Consider the following 22,132-nt stretch of genomic DNA (forward strand, 5'->3'; position numbering starts at 1 on the left):
GTCGAGCACTGTAAGGCAGTAGCTCTACTACTACAACATTGTGTCCATGTAAATCATGACAAGTGAGAAATATTATATTTAGAAAATAGTTCATATGCTATTAATTGGAGTCAATTAATTTTTGAGCAGTGCTAACTTATTTCTGTTTATTTGTGGCTGTTCCTCATCTCTATCGTGAGGCCCAGTGTGTGGTAGTGTCTCTTAAAACACTTCTAATGACAAAGAGATATGTGTGATTTTCAATCAAGCTGTTCAGCACGATGAGTGCAATAGCACCAGCTTGTTGAAGGGCCCCATCAGAATTGCTAATTGACATGTTGTGTAAGGACCATCTGTGGTTACAAGCCTAGTCTTGTCAGAAACCCAACTGATCAATGCCATTGCTAGGCTCCAGTTCATATGTTGCTAGATGAAGTCAGGAAGTGCCGGCATGTGAGGAGATTTCAGCTCTGCAGTTTGAGGTTAATCAGCTTGTGGAAAATTGGAAATAAAGACAGAAAAAGCTGGTTCAGCTCAGCAGGTCTGGAAGCATCTGCGGAAAGAAAGAAAGAAAGAAAGAAAGCACGCACGGTGACGCAGCGGTAGAGTTGCTGCTTTACAGCGCCAGAGACCCGGGTTTGATCCTGACTATGGGTGCTGTCTGTACGGAGTTTGTACGTTCTCCCTGTGACCTGCGTGGGTTATCTCCGAGATCTTTGGTTTCCTCCCACACTCCAAAGATGCATATGTTTGCAGGTTAATTGGCTTGGTATAAATGCAACATTTCCCTAGTGTGTGTAGGATAGTATTAATGTGCGGGGATCGCTGGTCGGTGTGGATCGGTGGGGTGAAGAGCCAGTTTCCGCGCTGTATATCTAAAAAAAAGACAAGTAAAGTTTCAGGTTGAAGGCCCTTGTCGTAAAGGGCCGGTCCCACCAGCATGTGCCTGCATTCGGCAAGCGCGACCTAACGTGGTCGCTTGAGCCATACGGCCTCGCGGGGCCAGTCCCACTTCGATCGCCGGAGCCGTATGGAGTTGTGCGGAGCTGGTCCCGACATCGCGCGGGGTTCTGAAAAGCTGACCGTGTTCAAAAACTCTGCGCGGCAACGGCCTGCCGACCCGCAGCCGCCTCAACGCCGTACGCACCGCCTCGAACTTCATGTCACTCACTCGACCTCCGCGCAGCCCCCGCATCTGGTTTGGTTCCGCTTGCTGCATGCAGGCGCATGCTGGTGGGACCGGCCCTTTAGATCGCGCTTGCCGTATGGAGTCGGTTGCTCGTGGGACAGGCCCTTTAGTCGCAGCCTCTTTTACAGTCAAACAACACAGAAACCCTTTGAGCACAAGGGTGGCATCCTGGCATTGCTAGTACACCAAGGCACACCAACGGTGAGACATTGGTACAGCTGGTGCAGCTGCCACACTTGACCTCTGCCTCACAGACCCTGTCTGCCCCTGACCTCCAATGCTGGTTCAGCGTAGAGTTTACACGTTCTCCCTGTGACCACGTGGATTCCTCTAGATGCTCTGGTTTTCCGCATCCCAAAAGCTTATGGATTTATTGGTTAGCTGGCTTCTGTAAATAGTTCCTATTGTGTAGGGAGTGTATGAGAGATTGTGATAACATGGAACTAGTGTGAACAGGTCTCCAGTAGACTCAGGTCGGCGTACACTCAGTGGGCCAAAGGGGATGTTTCCGTCCTGTATTTCTAAACTAAACTAAAGAGCCATCAAAGATCCATTTGCACTAAGCCTACATTAATTTCTCCCGATATTCCCATCAATTCCCTGAGGTTATGTCACTCACTCACACTCTAAGGGCAAATTACAGAAGCCACTGGACCTACTGATCTCCCATCTTTGAGATGACCGAGTCTCAATTGCATCAATGTTCTGGACCCAGGGCAGATCTTCGGAGATATGTACGCCCAGGAATGTGTAGCTGGCCCCGGTGTCAATGGCCTCATGTCTGTATGAGCCTGCGCATATCAGCTGTGGGGTACAAGCGAGGAGGTTGTGGGAGAATCAGTGTGGGAGCACACCGACATCTTGAAAGAGCTCAACAACTCAGTATTCCACAGAGCCACAGGCAATCTCTAGAGACCGAGACTATGGCATTCATGACCTATTTCAATTCAACATACCTTTCATTCACTTCAGGGCCAGCTGAATAGCAAAGCTCAAAATACATGATTACAGAAGATTTGTGGGCTGAATGTTCATTGAGGCAAAGAGCGAGCATGAGACCAGAGTATATGAATATACATTGTAGCCTTGAGCAAACATATTAAGACTTATCTGCTGAGAAACGTGTATGTTAGAGTCATTGCATTTTAGCAGCAGTCTATTTTTAATATCTTACGAAATGACTAAAAAAGAAATATGAAATAGGTATTTTTCATATTAACAGGATGTAAGAAACAATGTCTCACCCAAGCTCACTTGCATCAGGCCTGAGGTGAATGATGGCTCTGGCTGGTCTACTTTCCATCTTCCAGTCTCATTCTTCACCGTAGTCCTCAAGTGTGGCACGGTGGTGCAGCGGTAGAGTTCCTGGCTCACAGCGCCAGAGACCCGGGTTCAATCCTGACCACGGGTGCTATCTGTACAGAGTTTGTACGTTCTCCCAGGGACATGCGTGGGTTTTCTGTGGGATCTCCAGTTTCCTCCCAAAGACGTACAGGTTTGTTGGTTAATTGGCTTAGTGTAATTGTAGATTGTCCCTAGTGTGTGTAGGATAGCATTATTATGGGGGGGCCGTGGGGATTTAAACGAGGTAAGATGAGATAAAGATCTGTAACTGAGGATGAGGAGTCTGGATTCAGTCTTGGAGTACTGAGTGTGAGCTTGTGCAGGAAGGGTTGGAATTAGTGCATGGCAGATGAAACACTGCTGTTTTTACAGGGTTGGGAGCTGATACAGCAGGGAAGTGGTGCGGGGAATGTAAGAAAGATTGGATGGTGGGCAGCCGTAACGGATGGGAAATTAGCAGCTCTGACAAGAAGTGGGCATGAAGGAGTGGTAAAGATTTCCGAGGTGGTGCAAGAACAGGTGGAAGTTGGTGAAGCCCGAGGAGAAATCCATGGAGGCCGGGATTATGTGAGAGAACAAAATGGATCCGGCAGGAAGGTGTCAGCTTCACTAGGAGGAACTGGGTGGAAATGAGAAGTGCTTGTTTTGTACTGAATTCTCATTTACAATTTTCAACTACAAAGGCAAGTGAAAAGGAGAAATGGACAGTCTAAAAGTGTAACAGATGGGGCAGACACTTCAGAGGAACCGGCTGTACTGAGGAATAAAACTGAAACATTTGATCTATTTTTCTCTTGGTATCGAGTTTAACATCAAAGAAAAAAGCAACAAGTGACTTTTCCTACTTGTGTAACAAGGTGGCATTAATATGGATGATGAGTTGTTTATGCCACAAGTTATCCTCAATGGCAATGCTGAGAAGATAAGCAGAAACATGCACAACCGTCAGCCCAGCGAGTCCGCACCAAACAGCGATCTGTGAACACTAACACTATCCCACACACACTAGGGATAATTTACAACGATACCAAGCCAATTAATCTCTAAACCTGTACGTCTTTGGAGTGTGGGAGATAACGGAGCACCCGGAGAAAACCCACGCAGGTCACATGCAGAATGAACAAACAAGCATCGCACAGGTAAGCACCCATAGTCGGGATCAAACCCGGGTCTCTAGTGGTGCAAGGCAGTAGCTCTACCACTATGCCACCGTGCTGTTATCAAACTGCACACAGTGGGAATAAAAATGTATCTCTGGAAGATGTGTTATTTGACCAACAGGCAGGGTCATTACATCTACTAATCAGTCCCATCCCTCCACTCCATGAGACCACACACCTTTACAATTCTTCAACATGACCTGACCATGGAGCGAATGCCAACTCGGAGTTTGTCCTTCCAAACTTTGCCAAATACTTTGTCCTGGACTAATAAGTGAATGACTTCTCTGTCTGCAGAAACTGGAAACTCGACAAAAAGTCATGCATTACCCAGTCCTGGCAAAGCCCGAGAGTCACTTGTGACTTTATTACAAGTTGGCAGCTCCCCAGCTCATCTAATGTGAATCGTGACCATTACAAGTCTTGTTTTTATGTCTGGAGTTATTAAACAGAGAGCAAGATTCAAAGAAATAACACCAAGCATTTATCAAGCAAACCTTCCGAACATGGCGCCAAAGCATGGTTCCTCCTGCATGTGGCACAGTAGATTATTCCAGTAAAATAGACACAAAATGCTGGGGTAACTCAGTGGGATAGGCAGCACCTCTGGAGAGAAGGAATGGGTGACGTTTCGGGTCGAGACCTGTCTTCAGACTGAGAGTCAGGGGTGGTGGAGATACAGAGATAAGGATGTATAAGGAGTGAGAATGAGACATCAAAGGTGGTGGCGATGAAGGAAAATGTGGAATAGATCATTGTGAGCTAGGGGAAGGTGACAACGAAGCAAACTGAGATAAAATGTAATCAGGGGCAGTTAGACTGGTCAGACAACTGGGAAGGGGGAAGGATGGAGAGAGAGGGAAAGCAAGGGCTACTTGAAGTTAGAGAAGTCAATGTTCATACCGCTGGGGTCGTAGCTGCCCAAGCGAAATATGAGGTGCTGTTCCTCCAATTTGCGCTGGGCCTCCCTCTGACAGTGGAGGAAACCCAGGACAGAACGGTCAGTGTGGGAATGGGAGGGGAAGTTAATGTGTTTAGCAACCGGGAGATCAGGTAGGTCCATTATTCCAGTACACTGGCTAATCGGGGATGGGGGGTATGGTGATAATCTACTGGACGGTTTGTAAGGAAAATGATTTCACTGTGTTAACAATGAACATATGTGACAATAAAAAGCACTGTTGATTATTGACATTATTGAGACATAATTCTGCAGAAGAAAGGAAGATTATTTGGGTTGAGAGAGGGGGAATCATGTGGAGGCTTTTAGTAAAGATTTGGCGATAAAGGAAAATGTGTTTCTTGGTTTCTTGGTCCTCCAAAATATTCCAAATGGAATTTAAACTGGAGGTGGTGGAGGGAGTTTACTACCTGAACAACAACTGTGGAGGTTAGAAGCATTACTCTGCACACAGAGTGCTTTGTAACAGGTAGCTCTGAAGAAATGTACCATGACAGTTTAAAATTAATTTAAGTATGTATTTGAAAAGACCATAAACAGAAACAAGATTACAAGATTTGTGAGTATGCACCAGTGAAAAAGAAATGCTGATTCCTCTGTGCATGAGCTGTGATTCCATAAAATGTTATGCAATATGGACATGTTTCACTTTGTTTTCCATCAGAATTCTGTCCCATAGAATTCTGGTCAAATAAATCTGTAGAAGGCTCCATCCTTTACAATTATAGAATCTGTTATTGATCATGTTTTTACTGGAACTGAGTTTCATTCATTCACAATACCTGTGCAGTACCGTGTCAGTATTCTTCCTCAAGGTGTGTGTCTGCGTGCTTGTGTTGTGCATGCGCACACGTGTGTGTGTGTGTCTTTCCCATACCACGGCACACTTGGAATTATAAGCTTTTTGTTTCCGAGCTTCTCCAATGCTGTAAATGCACCAGGGCTCAATGTGAGCCAACAAAATGAAAATGCAAATGAAACTTGCGAGAAATGATCCAAAACAGTCTTGCAATTATCCAGAACGCTTACACTTGGGTGGACTGGAATACATTGATGCAAAACGTATTTGCCTACTGCCACAACAGGTCAAGGGTGAGTGCGATCTCACTGGCTCTTCACTCTGCACTCGAGCACTTGGACAATAAAAACACATATGTTCATAGACTACAGCTCAGTGTTCAACACCATCATCCCCTCCAAGCTGGTTACGTGTTCCCCCTCTACATTGGGGACCTGGGGTGGAGGGTACTGCATCGAGGTGTACCCTGCAACCTGTTTCTCTCGCGGTTCACAGACTCGCCAGCCGCCTGCCACTGTTGCGGGCTGGAAGAGTCTGTGTACCACGTGTACATGGAGTGCGTGAGGCTGCAGCCACTGTTTCAATACCTAAAGGGGCTGCTCCTTGCCTTCTGGCTGCATTTCTCACCCACCATCCTCATCTTTGGACACCCTGTGCGTAGGGGAGAGGGTAGGGCTGAAGATGTCCTGGTTGGGTTGCTCCTGGGCCTGGCCAAGCTGGCCATCCGTGAGTCAAGGCGCCAGACGGCGGAGGGCTCTACCCGAGCCAGCTGCCTGCCCCTTTTCCGGGGATACGTCCGTGCCCGGGTGCGGATGGAAAGGGAATACGCCCTGTCTACGGGCACCCTGAGGGAGTTCCGGGACCGCTGGGCACCGAGGGGGGTTGAATGTATCCTTGACAAGGATTGCAATATAATTGTTTAGCTCGTCTTGTATTATGGTGGTGTTTTGTTTTATTGTATTGTCAATACTATTTTAATATGTGAATAAATATTTTTGATTTAAAAAAAAAAAAAAAAAAAAAAAAGCTGGTTACGTGTTCCCCCTCTACATTGGGGACCTGGGGTGGAGGGTACTGCATCGAGGTGTACCCTGCAACCTGTTTCTCTCGCGGTTCACAGACTCGCCAGCCGCCTGCCACTGTTGCGGGCTGGAAGAGTCTGTGTACCACGTGTACATGGAGTGCGTGAGGCTGCAGCCACTGTTTCAATACCAAAAGGGGCTGCTCCTTGCCTTCTGGCTGCATTTCTCACCCACCATCCTCATCTTTGGACACCCTGTGCGTAGGGGAGAGGGTAGGGCTGAAGATGTCCTGGTTGGGTTGCTCCTGGGCCTGGCCAAGCTGGCCATCCGTGAGTCAAGGCGCCAGACAGTGGAGGGCTCTACCCGAGCCGGCTGCCTGCCCCTTTTCCGGGGTTACGTCCGTGCCCGGGTGCGGATGGAAAGGGAATACGCCCTGTCTACGGGCACCCTGAGGGAGTTCCGCGACCGCTGGGCACCGAGGGGGGTTGAATGTATCCTTGACAAGGATTGTAATATAGTTGTTTAGCAGTTGCTTACATATTTGTTCATCTTGTATTATGGTGGTGTTTTGTTTTATTGTATTGTAAATACAATTTTAATATTTGAATAAATATTTTTGATTTAAAAAAAAAAAAAAAAAAAAAAAAAGCTGGTTACGTGAGGAGGTGTGGTGTTGCGGAGCTCCCGTTCAAACACAAACACCAGTTTCAAACATCTTTTTTTAAATCGGAGGAGGCACAGCGGTAAATTTAAGCATTCTTGAGTATCGCTGCGAGATTTGTTTTAAAGTTTCCGTGTGTTTTGGGGATGCGAGCAGTATTACAAACAAACTGCGTAGCTCCCACGACTGTGGTTGGCAACCTGCGGCGCACCAAAAGGAGGAGAATATCTTTCTGGACTTTTACACGTGCGACCAGAACAACCCCCCCTTACTGCCTCGTCGGTGCTGATCAGGCCGGTCTGGATTTCGTGCGGTGTGGGAGGTTTTCTGCAACGTCTCGCCCTCCTTCTGTGGCCTTGGAACCTGGAGCTGACGGAGCCTCCTTTCCTTCGGCAAGACTGGTGGAAATAGGAGACTTCCGCCAACAACGACTGCAGGCAAATCCTGTTCGTTGCTGCAGGAGCAGTGAAGACCGGCTGAGATTGTCTGTGAAGGTCAGCAGCTCGCCAGGGAACGCAGGAGAACCGAGACAGCCAGGAGAAGAGGTGGTGACGCAGCAGTTTTTTCGTGGGAACCGCTATTCTCGACGTTCGAGGCAACACGACTTGCCTCCCTCCCTCGAACTGTTCCATATTGTTTTTGTGTGTGGATTTGGCCTCGTGCCATTTGGACTCTCCTTGCATGTCTGCACTTTATTTAAGTGCTTTGCTTAAATTGCAGCGCCTGATACCATGCAGGGTCAGTGTTCTGGGGGATCGGGGCCTTCGGGAGCTGCACAGGTTGCTGCTTCAGCTGCTTCGGCTGCTCCTCTTGGGGCCCGGTTCTCCATGAAGAACCTGCCTATCGAGCATGGGATAAGGTGCCACTTGCCACCTCATATGAACCTGGAGGACTGCGCCGCTGCCGTGGCCGTGGCGACCAAGCCCGCAGTGGTCCTGTACGTGGGCAGGATGTTGGGGAAGGCCGTGTTCTTCCTCGAGTCTGTTGAGGGGGTGAACGCGGCCGTGAGTAAAGGGATCTCAGTGGGGGGATCATTCCCGCAGGTCGAGCCCTTGGCAGCCCTTGGTGGTCCTGTCTATCGCCCCGCCCTGCATCACAAACGAGGCCCTCCTTCCCCACCCTCACACCTTGGGGAAGATCCTCACGGACATCACCCCAATATCCCAGGGGTTCGGCAGGAAGGAGCTGCGGCACGTTCTTTCCCTCCGGCGCCAGCTGTCGATGTTGCTGGACCGGGAGGAGGAAGTTGACGAGAGCTTCTGTGTCCAGCAGGGGGCGTGACTTCACCGTCTACTGGACACCGGAGCGCCCATGCCTGTAAAGGAAGTGGGGCATATTCGCCTCCGGTGTCACTAACCCTCCCCCCCTTGCAGTTGAGTCAGGGAACCCTGGGGTTGCGCAGAGCGTGAGTGGGGGTGGGGAGGGTCAAAGGAAGGGGGACAAGGTGGCAAAGAAGATGAAACACATGGGGAACAAAACCCCCGGAGACAAGAACGTTCCACCCATCCCATCACCTCCGTTAGGGAGTCTGCAAGCCCCATAATCCAGCCGGGGGCGGTGGGGATCGGGCGGGAGGAGGGGGTGCCACAGACGAAGGTTGCTCAGGTGACCCCAGAGTCTGTCAGCTCCTCCCCCTCGATAAAGAAAAAGAGGAATCTCTTTAGGGAGGAGCGGAAAGGGGAGGAACTGGAATCCTCCAGGGGGGAGGGGAGTACTGTGGTGGAGGAAGACTCCCGCCCTGTGGTTCGGGCCCCGGTCCCATGTTATGGAGGGGATTCTGGGGAGGGTGGCGATGGGGACCACTCGGATGTTATGGAGCAGGGGGAGATTCCTGTTGGGGAGGGAGTTCTGCATCAGGCACCCGAGGAAGCCCAGGAGCAACCCACCCTGGATGAGGTGCAGAGCAAGCCTCTGGAGTTAGAGACTGTAGGTGGGGAGGGGGTTAGGGAAACCAGCCCTTCTCTCCCTCAGGACGTGGCTCCTGAGGGACTCCCTGAGTCTGGTGCACCAGAGTTCACTCTAGGCCCAACCGGGTACACCTGGGGAAGGCCCCTCTGCCACTGGCCCCAGGGTTGGGAATGAGGTGGACGAGAGACCAGCGGGTGGGCCAGCGCGCAGGGTGAGGTGGGAGTATCGGGCACTAAGGGTGTGTCTGGGGATGGGGATGGTGACTCCATCTGCAGTGAGCGGGTGAAAGGGGACTCCTCGTACATGAATCAATGGATGTTCTCGCTCCCCCAGACACCACTCCACTCATTCCAGTGGAGGAAATCCTCTACTTGCCTCCCTCCAGTGGCCAAACCTATACGGGCTCACCAGCTCCTGAAGCTCATCCTCAGAAGGAGGGGGAGGGGCAAAGGGGTGAAGGGGGTGAAGTGGAGCAACCGGCGTCAGCTCAGGTTCTTCATGGACGATCTGGAGAATGAACGTTAGGACCAAGAGCAGCGTCGTTCCTGTAGAGGGTGGAGTGACCAGGAGAATGTCCCTTGTAGCCAGGGTCCGGAGGGCAAGGAGCACCGCCACTCCACCTAGGGTCCGCAAGGGGAGGAGTGGCTCTGCTGTCAGTGACCGAAGGACTGGTGACGGGATCTAGGGGTTGGGCAGGGCTGAAGATGTCCTGGTTGGGTTGCTCCTAGGCCTGGCTAAGCTGGCCATCCGCGAGTCACGGGGCCAGGCGGAAGAGGGCTTTGCCCGAGCCAGATGCTTGCCCCTTTACCGGGGTTACGTCCGTGCCCGGGTGGTGTTAGAGAGGGTGGTGTTATTTGTAACATAGTTGTTTGGAATTATATGACTGAATAGTTTGGTGATTTTGTAATATGGTGGTGGGAATGTCACCACGGTTTGGGGTTTTTTTGTTTTTGGTATCGTGTTCGCAATCAAATAAATTATTTTTGATACAAAAAAAAAGTTTGTTCCAAGCTCATGGAACTGAGTCTCTGTGCAACACTCTGGAAATGAATCCTTGACTTCCTCATCAACAGACCACAGTCTGTACAAATTGGCAGCAACACTTGATCCTCGATATCCATTGGTACGGGAACACCTCAAGGCTCAGCCCCCTGCTCTATTCACTCTATGCTCACAACTGTGTCTCTGAACACTGTTCCAACTACATCTTCTAATTCACCGACAACACCACTGTTGTTGGACGTATTACAGATGACGATGAGTCAGAGTATAGGAGGGAGGGTATTTGATCGACAGAGCCCTAGTGAAACCACACCTGGAGTATTGTGTGCAGTTTTGGTCCCCTAATTTGAGGAAGGACATTCTTGCTATTGAGGGAGTGCAGCGTAGGTTTACAAGGTTAATTCCCGGGATGGCGGGACTGTCATATGCTGAGAGAATGGAGCAGCTGGACTTGTACACTCTGGAGATTAGAAGGATGAGAGGGCATCTTATTGAAACATATAAGATTGTTAAGGGCTTGGACACGCTAGAGGCAGGAAACATGTTCCCGATGTTGGGGGAGTCCAGAACCAGGGGCCACAGTTTAAGAATAAGGAGTAAGCCGTTTAGAACGGAGACGAGGAAACACGTTTTCTCACAGAGAGTGATGAGTCTGTGGAATTCTCTGCCTCAGAGGGTGGTGGAGGCAGGTTCTCTGGATGCTTTCAAGAGAGAGCTCGATAGGGTTCTTAAAAATAGCGGAGTCAGAAGATATGGGGAGAAGGCAGAAACGGGGTACTGATTGGGGATGATCAGCCATGATCACATTGAATGGCGGTGCTGGCTTGAAGGGCCAAATGGCCTACTCCTGCACCTATTGTCTATTGACTGATCAAATGGTGCCAAAACAACAACTTTCCTCTCAACGTCAGTGACAGCAAGGAACTGATTGTGGACGTTGGAAGAGGAAGGTCGAGGATCCGCAAACCTGCCTTCATCAATGGTACGGTGGTGAAGAGAATCAAGAACGTCAAATTCCTGGGCGTTTATATCTCTGAAGATCTGTCCTGGACCCAGCACATTGATGCAGTCATAAAGAAAGCCCATCAACACTTCTACTTCCTTAGAAGTTTGAAGAGATTCGATATGTCAACAAATATGTACAGGTGTACAGTAGTGAGCATATTGACTAGTTGCATCACGGCCTGGTTCAGCAACTCAAATGCCCAAGAAGATTGCACCTCTGATCTCTCCACCATCGAAGGGATATACAGGAGTCTCTACCTCAACAAGGTAACCGGCATCATCAGAGGCCCACACCATCATGGTTGCACTCTCAGTTAATTCCTACCATCGGGAAGAAGGTACAGGAATTGAAAACTCTAACATCCAGGTTCAGGAGCAGCTTCTTCCCTTAAACACTGTAACCTCTAGTTATGGTGTTCACAGAGTACTATGTTTACGTATCTGCTGTGCTGCTGCAAGTTAAGAATTTCATTTTTCTGGTTCGGGACATATGACAATAAAACACTTTTGTTTCTTAACTTGTGTAGGATGGAGAAAAAACTCAAAGAGAAGCACAAGATTGAAACTATGGAGAAAAAGATAGCACCATTAGCAATAAACCACTCTCACATGGTAGTTGTCAGGAATGTAATCAGATAGATTGTAAGCTAATGGAATTGAAGTTCTGAGTAGTACGAGTCAGTCAGAACCCTTTTCCCAGATGGAAATATTAAATACAAGAGGGCATAGCTTTAAGGTGAGAGGGTCAAAGTTTAAAGGAGATGTGCAGAGCAAGTTTCTTCTTTACACAAAGGGTGGTGAGTTACCAGAACATGCTGCCAGGGTTGGTGGTGGAGGCAAATACAAATAATAGCATTGAAGACTTTTGGATAGGCACATGGATATGCATGGATTGGAGGGATATTGATTACGTACAGGTGGATACGAGTTGGTCTTGGCATCATGTTTGGCACACATTGTGCTCCTGCACTGTACCGTTTTATGCTTGATGTTCTTTGAAAGGTTTTAAATAGGGAGCGAGATGGGAGATTGTTATTGGGAGAGTGTTATTGTAATGGGAGAGCAAAGGACAGTGTGGACTGACCATGTCAAAGGCTGCAGAAGATGATGAGAGCAGAGAGCACCATGAAAAATGCCATTAAACAGCTTATAGGGCAGTGACCTGCCATAGACATTAGCGGCACAGCGGCATAGCTTGCAGCACAGTGCTAGAGACCTGGGTTCAATCCTGACCATGGGTGTTGTCTGTGTGGAGTTTGCACGTTCTCCCTGTGACCAAGTGGGTTTCTTCCGGGGGCTCCAGTTTTCTCCCACATCTCAAAGATGTGCAGATTTGTTAGTTAATCAGCCTCTGTAAATTGCCTCTAGTGTGTAGGAAATGCATTTAAAAATGGGATAACATAGAAGTAGTGTGATCAATAGTCGGTATGGACTCGGTGGGCCAGTGCCTGTTTCCATACTGTATCTCTAAACTAAACTAAACTAAACTAAATAGTATGCATACCGAGACATTTTTGTCCTCAACAAAGCACTGAAGGTAGTGATAATAATAGATTTGAAAGTAAGAAAGGGAGCTGTTACTATATGAGGCTGGAGGAAGAGGGAGGTGGGTCTTGATTTGCTCAGATGGGACGATGAGACATTAGGAAATAAATTGTGTTCAGAGTTAGGCAAGGGAGAGCATCGAGCTGGGTGCAGCAGTAATTGGGAGGGGCGGTGGTTGGATGAAGGGGTGGGAATAATAGAAGCAATTATATGTATTTAATGACCAACCAATACATGCTGAGTGCACATTGGGGTAACCAGGAGTGTTGGTCGTGAAGCACAGAACATGGAAGCAGGTTAAAGGGGCAGCAGTCAGTCAGTGATGCTTTGGGAAGGGTGCTGTGATTAGGCCCAGTAGATGTGCTGGGAAGGGAAATGAGTGAGAGAGAGGGCAGGAACCATTGGAGAGATGATGGGAGCCTCGGTGGACAATGACCAGGGGGAAGAAATGGGACTGTGGCTTTACAATGGAGGGTTCAATGGTTGGGCCGGGATAGTTGTAGGGTGCAGAGAGAGGTACAAAATGGCTGCGTGTATGTCAGAGATTTCACCTCTATAATTCCCAGCTCGAAACTGCTGAGCAGATCCTTTGCTGTGCTTGACATTGAAGTACTAAATATGTGCTGGGCTTGGTAGTTTAACTCATGACCCAGTGGTTATCACTCATCATGTTTAATGGTGCTTTCTTTTCGTGCCCCAATTGCTGCTGTAATTGTTTGGCTAAGAGCCACTTGACCTTGTCCCCAACTACACCTGCATTATATTCAGTGACAAACAATGGTTGAATAATGTTCGTGAAATGACACTCGAAATCCATTCTATTATGCTGCCAAAAATGTGTCGCGTGTAGTACACTTCAGCTGGCATTGAGAGAATCACACTGGGGGGACCTGCTCTATTTTCCAGTGAGATTCAGATCGGTAAATTGGAGTGCTTACCAACACATTCAATTGCATTGTTGAGATATGCTTTGCTATTTCTTTCCATTGCTGCAGTTATCACTTAGGCTTTAAGTGATTTTTGTCATTGTGGTCATTAAACAGTGCCCTCTTCCAATTAGTTGGGAGCTTGCAGAAGGTGGCAAAGTGCCCTTAGTAGAATTGTGGAGTTATTGCCTGCTCCGAAGGTCAACAACGCTCCACATTCCCCTTCCTGTTCATTCCCCAGATCCTGCATATTGATCTGCTCCGCACATTGAGCCCTCTATTGTGCATTTACCTTTTCATATAGGGATCAGTCTGAAGAAGGGTTTCGGCCCGAAACGTCGCCTATTTCCTTCGCTCCATAGATGCTGCTGCACCCGCTGAGTTCCTCCAGCATTTTTGTCTACCTTTTCATATACCTCCTTCAAAGACCTCTTACAGGTCAGGTCTCAGCCTTCTCTGAGAATAAGACTCCCGCCTGTTTAGTCCTTCCTGACAAGCCTAACCCCTCAGCTCTGGTGTCACCCTTGTGAATCTTTTACACATCTTCTCCACAGCTTCTTCTTGAAGGTTTAGGTTTATTGCTGTCACGTTGTTCCGATACACAGTGAAAAGCTTTGTTTTGCCTGCCATCCAAACAGGTCATATCTACTATACATAGATACAGTCGTCAAACTCAAGTACATTAGTTCAAAGAAGGGGAAGATACAGATGCAAATGTAGTTCTCATCATTGGAGCGCACCAGTTCCACACACAGTCCAATGGGGCAGAGGTGAATGGGACCTGGCTTGTGGAAGTTCTGTTCAGGTGCCAGATCACAGAGGGGGAGGAGCTGTGGCTGAGTCTGGTGGTGTGCACAATCAAGCTTTTGTACCTACTGCTGGATGGGAGCAGAGAGAAGGACTGACTAAGGTGCACCAGCCCTTGATTATGACGACTGGAACTATGAACATGTTTTTAAGTGTGGTCTCGTCAAATTTAATATAAATATTATGCTTTCCAATTACAACGCTTAAGAAACAAAGCAAAGGGTTTGTTTGCTTTCATTATCATTATGGATTTATTCACCTGCACTGCTACTTTCAGTGACTGCAAAAACGGGAGCTGGGATATGGAGACACAAGATGCTGGAATCTTGAGTCAAAACAGTGCTGGAGTAACTCAGCAGGTCAGGCATCATCTGTGGAAGGATTGGATGGGCAACATTTCGTGTTGAGACCCTTCTTCAGACTGATTCCAAATACATGCCTCTCGAACCTGCTCAGTCATTCACTTAACCATTTTCTTTTCCAGTCCCAATCAGACTCCCTATCTATCTTATCCTTGAATAAACTTAATGACTCAGCATCCATTTTAATCAATTTAATCAACTTACTTACTTAAGTCTTTCTATTTGCCCACAAACTAATTATCACAATTAAATCTATTTTAAAGATAAAGGTTCATGCAGCATTATTTAATTTGACAACACTTTTGGATAGCTATAAATCTCCATGTTGCCAGGGGCACCCACATGCAGTGAAACTTCATTGCTGCTGTTGGATCAAAGTTTTTAACAAGCTAATGGATCTCCCATGGTCTCATTCACAGAAATTGTTTTGTATCATTAGAGGCCTGAGATCCTGGCCTGTTTTATTCAAGGTACCTGGAGGTAGATTTTGTTGTGTGCAAGGCTAAATAGCTGTGTGCAATAGAACAGGCATGCACACAAAACCATTCATAAAATGTAGTTTAGAGATACAGCATGGAAGCCGGCCCTTCAGCGCACAAGCCCATGCATACCATCAACCACGGTAGTTCGATGTTATCCCACTTTCTTCTACACCTACGCACTCGGGGCAATTTACAGAGGCAGATAAACCTACAAACTCGCACATATTTGTGGGAGGAAACCAGAGCACCCGGAGGAAACCCACGCATCACAGGGAGAACGTGCAAACTCCATATAGTCAGCACCCGGTCAGGATTGAACCCTGGTCTTTGGTGCTGTGAGGCAGCAGCTCTACCCGCTGCTCCTGTGTAATTGAATTGAAGTGTCTTCTCAGGCAAGGCATAACCAGGGCAGGCCCGAAACATCACCTATTCCTCTTCCCAGAGATGATGCCTGACCCGCTGAGTTGCGCCAACATTTCTTGTGTCAAACTCCTGTGGCATTGCTCGTGTGAATCAAGTGATTTGTTGATTTATCGGAACCGTTAGCTATGCCATACAGAGTTGTTAATTGACATTGTTTTCTTTCCCAGGGCAGTTGTAGGAAAGATAATGTGCGATCAAGCTCATCGTCAATGCTAGAGGATGCTAACAATGCACAGCTCACCTTCTTTACTTGTGGGGAAAATGTCAATTGAAAACAACTAACGCCATCTCCCCAATCTTATTAAAGCAGCTTTTAGCATGTATCGCAGGTCAAACAATGGGCCTGAGCTACCCACTCCCCCAGCCCCCTCCACAACTGACCAGAATGCATAAGCAATGAATATTACAATTCTTTTTTTATAATTAACAGTTTGAAACAGAAGATGAGAAGAAAAGGTTTGAAGAAGGAAGGGTGAGGTACCTCCAAGCCAAAGCCAGGCGGACAGCTGAAGCAACGAAGAAGTGCCAATGATGATCAGATATTCAATAGCCTGAGACAGCGACCAAGAGCCAACTCACCTACGCCACCATATTACTTAAAAGTATCTTAATCTTAAATGTTAACCAAAGCACTGTTGTATTTAAGAGGAACTATGCATTCCATTCAAGTTTCTGTTTTTGTTGTTGCATATATTATATTATTGAAGTTTATCATTCTAGAATAAATACTGCCCGGCTTTGGCTTGTTGTGTCAATACTTGTTCTCTCATTTATTTTCTTATCTTAATATAATATTTTTACACTTACCTCAACCCTCTTTAAACAGTTCTCTCCCCCGCACTGAAGCGCCAATTCTGACTTTGTTCTGAAGAAGGATTCCGACCCAAAACATCACCTATCTTATATGTAATGAAAAGGAACTGTAGATGCTGGTTTATACTAAAGATAGACACAAAGTGCTGGAGTAACTCAGCTGGGTCATGCAGCATCTCTGGAGAAAATGGACAACGGGCGTTTCAGGTCCTGGCCTGTTTCAGGTCCTGAGTTACTCCAGCATTTTGTGCTTATCTTCCGTCACCTATCTGCTCTGACCAGCTGAGTTACTCCAGCACTTTTGTGGAACAAAATGCTGAAGGAACTCAGCGGGTGAGGAAGCATCTATGGAGAGAAGAAATAGGTGACTTTTCGGGTCGAGAACCTTCTTCAGTCTTGTTTGTAAAGCAGCGCCTGCAGTAAAGCAGCACCTAGTACACTAATTCTATTCAGTTGGTTCAAAGGTCAGGCAACATAATTTGCACGGCCCATAACAAACTCCAGAGTTAGACACAAAATGCTGGAGTAACTCAGCGAGACAGGCAGCATCTCTGGGGAGAAGGAATGGATGATGTTTCGGGTCGAGACCTTTCTTCCTTTAGTAAAGATGAGGGAATGGGGGCCTGAAAAACGGAATTACTTGAAGGGTGCGTTAGGTGTCTTGGACATAGGTCGGGGGGGATTGGACCAGGGGGGATAGGATGGAGCTGAAGTATGGAAATGAATTCAGTGGGACAGGAGCAAGCAGAAACAATGGGTCTTCCAGGGCAGTTCTGTTTATGGATTTTGGGGAGAAGGTTTAGAGATACGGCACAGAAACAGGCCCTTCGACCCACCGAGTCCGCACCCACCAGCGATCCCTGTACATACTATCCCACATACACTAGGGACAATTATTTAAAACATACCAAGCCATTTAACGTACAAACCTCAACATATTTGTACTGAGGGAAGAAACTGAACATCTCGGAGAAAATCCCTGCAGGACACGCGGAGAACTTACAAACTCTGTGCAGACAAGCCCTCATAGTCAGGATCGAGCCCAGGCCCCGGGCCCTGCAAGTCAGTACCGTACCACCGTGCCACACCATCTGAAGAAGGGTTTTGACTCTAAACGTAGCCTATTTTACCCCAGAGATGCTGCCTGTACTATTCTATGTTCCATGTACACAGTTAACCCACCGTATTGCACAACAGTGGAGCACCTGGGGAGTAACCCACCTAGTTACAGAACGAACGTGCAAACTCCACATGGACAGTGCCCAAGGTCAGAGTCAAAGCCTGGGTCACGGGCTGTGAGATGGCAGCATCACCAACTGTACCACCCTGCTGCCTGATTCAATTCTGAAACGTTTGATATAATGGAAAGAGTTCTGTAGCAGCAGATTTTCATATCTTTCAGGTAATTAGCACCCTAGCTGCTATTTGGATGAGAATGGTTGAAGGGAGTGTCTTCTAAACGCATGCAAGCTCACTCACAGAGACCTTCAGAGCTTCTTCTCTGATTAAGCTTCAAAACACAGTCTTTTGATGATAGAAAACAGTAAGATCCATCCAAGTTTCTTCCGACTCGTCACTACAATCTTCTTCGAACTCCAGCTTATTACTTTAGACATTAGAAAACTCCTCGTGTCTCCGTAACACTGGCAAGATCTGACATGATCTCCTTTAGATCTCCCGTGGACCTCGCATGGCCCGCATGATCTTACATGTTCTTACATAGTAGAAGGGTTAACCTTCCCCATGGTCACTCCAAACTAATCTAAAAACTAAACTTCTGCACAAGCATCTAAGCTCCAAACACACCCAAAAACACGTCATATTTAAAGGCACATGCCATCATCAATGACATGCAAAACAGGCCAAATGGACACTACAAGTTCCTCTTTTCATCTCTACTGTTTTACATTGAGAAATGTAGCAGACAATTTGTACACGGCCAAACCCCATAAACAACAAAATAATCCATTAAGTAGGGGATGCTGATGGCGGGCACCATATCGCAATGGAGAGGTTAAAACTACCTCTATATTTGTCTATCAAAACATATGCAGAAATATTGTGGTTAGACCGTGCCGGAGGGAAGCATTCCTTGGACAATGGGCCCTATATCTTCACTGCACAGTTTGTGGGTTCACCTTTATCCTTGTTACCTGTACTGAGGTACAATGAAAGACTTGGTTTTACATGCATTCAATCAGATCAGAAAATACAACACATAAATAGAATCAAGTCAAATTTAAATACAGAGTGCAGGATATAGTTCTCAGCATTGTGGCTTAACAGTTATAGAGTCGTGCAGCATGGAACCAGGCCCTTCAGCCCAACCTGTCCATGCCAACCAAGATGCCCCATCTACACAAATCCCACCTGGCCACGTTTGGTCAATATCCCTCTAAACATTTTCTATCCATGTACCTGCGCCAATGTTTTTAAAATGTTCTTAAGGTACCTGCCCTGACTACCCCCTCTGGTTTCGGCCCGAAACGTCGCCTATTTCCTTCGCTCCATAGATGCTGCTGCACCCGCTGAGTTTCCCCAGCAATTTTGTGTACCCCCTCTGACAGCTTGTTCCACATACCCGCCACCTTCTGTGGGTAAAAGTTGCCCCTCACGTTCCTATTCCATCTCCCCCCTCTCACCCTAAACCTACATCCTCTCAATTCCCCTACTCTGGGTAAAAGACACTGTACATCTACCCTATCTATTCCCCTCATGAAGTTAAACACCACTATAAGATCACCCCTCAGCCTCCTGCAGTCCAAGGAATAAAGTGCTAGCCTGCCCTACGTCTCCCTATAGCTCAGGTCCTCAAGTTCTGACAACATCCTCTTCAATTCCATGGATAATGTCCAAAGTTTGCAATAGGGTGGAGGTGAATCGGTAGTCTATGTTAGGACTGTTCAGATGCCTAATAACAGAGGGGAAGAAACTGTTGCTGAATCTGGTGGTGCACGCGTTCTGTAAATTCTGCCCTAAAGGAGCACGGTGAGTTGCTGCCTTACAGCGCCAGGGACCCGGGTTCAATCCTGACAACGGGTGCTGTCTGTACGAAGTTTCTACATTCTCCCCGTGACTTGCGTGAGTTTTCTCTGGGTGCTCCGGTTTCCTCCCGCCAAAGATGTACAGGTTTGTAGGTTAATTGACTTGGTATAATTGTGTAAATTGTCCCTTGTGTTAGTGTGCGGGGATCACTGGTCGGCGCGGACTCAATGGGCCAAAGTGCTTGTTTCTGCGCTGGATCTGTAAACTAACCTAAAGGAGCAGGGAGAAGAAGGAAGGATGGGAGTGGGACAGGGCTTTGATCACGTTGGGTGCTTCTTCAAGGCATCGTGAAGTCTAGACCACAGCTTTGTGAAACAACATTATATCCGTTAATGGAGGGAAACAAGTAGCTTCCACTACCTACTGTCCAATTCTCCACAATGTTGACTCGCATCCAGGAAAATCTCTTCTAATGAGAAGAACATGAAAGGCCTAAGGCAGGCAACGCCATTGTAGTGGGAGACTCCATTGTGAGAGGTACGGACAGGGGTTTCTGCGGCAACAGACGGGATGCGAGGATGGTGTGCTGCCTTCCTGGTGCCAGGATCCAGGATGTCACGGACAGAGTGCAGAAAATCCTCAAGGGCGAAGGTGAACATCCGGAAGTGGTAGTGCATGTCGGCACAAACGATGTCGGAAAGAAGGGGATGAATATTCTGCAGCGTGACTTTAGAGAGCTCGGAAAAATGCTGAAAAGCAGGACCTCCAGGGTTGTTATCTCCGGTTTGCTTCCAGTTCCTCGTGCTGGCGAGAGCAGGAACAGGGAGATACGGGACCTGAACGTGTGGCTGAGGAACTGGTGCACGGGGCAGGGATTTAGATTCTTAGATCACTGGGATCTGTTTTGGGGTAAGGGGGAACTGTACAAAAGGGACAGGATTGCATCTTAACAGGTGTGGGACCAGCATTCTGGCAGGCAGGTTTGCCACTGCTACACGGGTGGTTTTAAACTGAATAAGGGGGGTGGGGTGTCGAATGGGCTAGTGGAGGATGGAGTTAAAGGGAAAGGGTTTCTTAAATGTGTGAGCGTAGAGACAGAGGGGTGTAAAATGAGGGTAGAAGCAATAGGTAGCAAGGTGAAAAGTAAAAGTGGCAGGCCGGAAAATCCAGGGCAAAAATCAAAAAGGGCCACTTTTCAACAAAATTGTATAAGGGGTAAGAGTGTTGTAAAAACAAGCCTGAAGGCTTTGTGTCTCAATGCAAGGAGCATTCGTAATAAGGTGGATGAGTTGAATGTGCAGATAGCTATTAATGACTATGATATAGTTGGGATCACGGAGACATGGCCCCAGGGTGACCAAGGCTGGGAGCTGAACATCCAGGGATATTCAATATTCAGGAGGGATAGAGAGAAAGGAAAAGGAGGTGGGGTAGCGTTGCTGATTAGAGAGGAGATTAACGCAATGGAAAGGAAGGACATTAGTTTGCAGGATGTGGAATCGGTATGGGTAGAGCTGCGAAACACTAAGGGGCAGAAAACGCTGGTGGGTGTTGTGTACAGGCCACCTAACAGTAGTAGTGGAGTTGGAGATGGTATCAAACAGGACATTAGAAATACGTGCGACAAAGGCAAAACCGTTATAATGGGTGACTTCAATCTACATATAGATTGGGTGAATCAAATTGGCAGGGGTGCTGAGGAAGAGGATTTTTTGGAATGTATGCGGGATAGTTATCTAAATCAACATGTAGAGGAACCAACGAGAGAGCAGGCTATTTTAGACTGGGTATTGAGTAATGAGGAAGGGTTAGTTAGCAGTCTTGTTGTACGTGCCCCCTTGGGCAAGAGTGACCATAATATGGTTGAGTTCTTCATTAGGATGGAGAGTGACATTGTTAATTCAGAAACAATGGTTTTGAACTTAAAGAAAGGTAACTTTGAGGGTATGAGACGTGAATTGGCCAGGATTGACTGGCAATTAATTCTAAAAGGGTTGACGGTGGATATGCAATGGAAGACATTTAAAGACTGCATGGATTAACTACAAAAATTGTTCATCCCAGTTTGGCAAAAGAATAAATCAGGGAAGGTAGTGCATCCGTGGATAACAAGGGAAATCAGGGATAGTATCAAAGCGAAGGATGATGCGTACAAATTAGCCAGAAAAAGCAGCATACCGGAGGACTGGGAGAAATTCAGAGACCAGCAGAGGAGGACAAAGGGCTTAATTAGGAAAGGAAAAATAGATTATGAAAGAAAACTGTCAGGGAACATAAAAACTGACTGCAAATGTTTTTATAGATATGTGAAAAGAAAGAGATTAGTTAAAACAAATGTAGGTCCCTTGCAGTCAGAAACAGGTGAGTTGATCATGGGGAACAAGGATATGGCGGACCAATTGAATAACTACTTTGGTTCCGTCTTCACTAAGGAAGACATAAATAATCTGCCGGAAATAGCAGGGGACCGCGGGTCAAAGGAGTTGGAGGAATTGAGTGAAATCCAGGTTAGCCGGGAAGTGGTGTTGGGTAAATTAAATGGATTAAAGGCCGATAAATCCCCAGAGCCAGATAGGCTGCATCCCAGAGTACTTAAGGAAGTAGCTCCAGAAATAGTGGATGCATTAGTAATAATCTTTCAAAACTCTTTAGATTCTGGAGTAATTCCTGAGGATTGGCGGGTAGCAAACGTAACCCCACTTTTTAAGAAGGGAGGGAGAGAGAAAACGGGGAATTACAGACCAGTTAGTCTAACATCG

At 47.2% G+C, this 22,132-nt stretch overlaps 1 protein-coding gene across 1 annotated transcript in view; it reads left to right on the forward strand.

Moving 5' to 3' along the window:
- acot7 (acyl-CoA thioesterase 7) overlaps positions 1-16,330 on the forward strand; it is a 228,135-nt gene extending 211,805 nt beyond the window's left edge. The window contains exon 8 of the mRNA XM_033048577.1: positions 16,006-16,330. Within this exon, the coding sequence (XP_032904468.1) occupies positions 16,006-16,107 (102 nt within the window). The 3' untranslated portion in view covers positions 16,108-16,330. The remainder of the gene's footprint in view (positions 1-16,005) is intronic.
- The last annotated feature ends 5,802 nt before the right edge of the window (positions 16,331-22,132 follow it).

Source organism: Amblyraja radiata, chromosome 31, assembly GCF_010909765.2.
Source record: "Amblyraja radiata isolate CabotCenter1 chromosome 31, sAmbRad1.1.pri, whole genome shotgun sequence".
NCBI classification, from domain to species: domain Eukaryota; kingdom Metazoa; phylum Chordata; class Chondrichthyes; order Rajiformes; family Rajidae; genus Amblyraja; species Amblyraja radiata.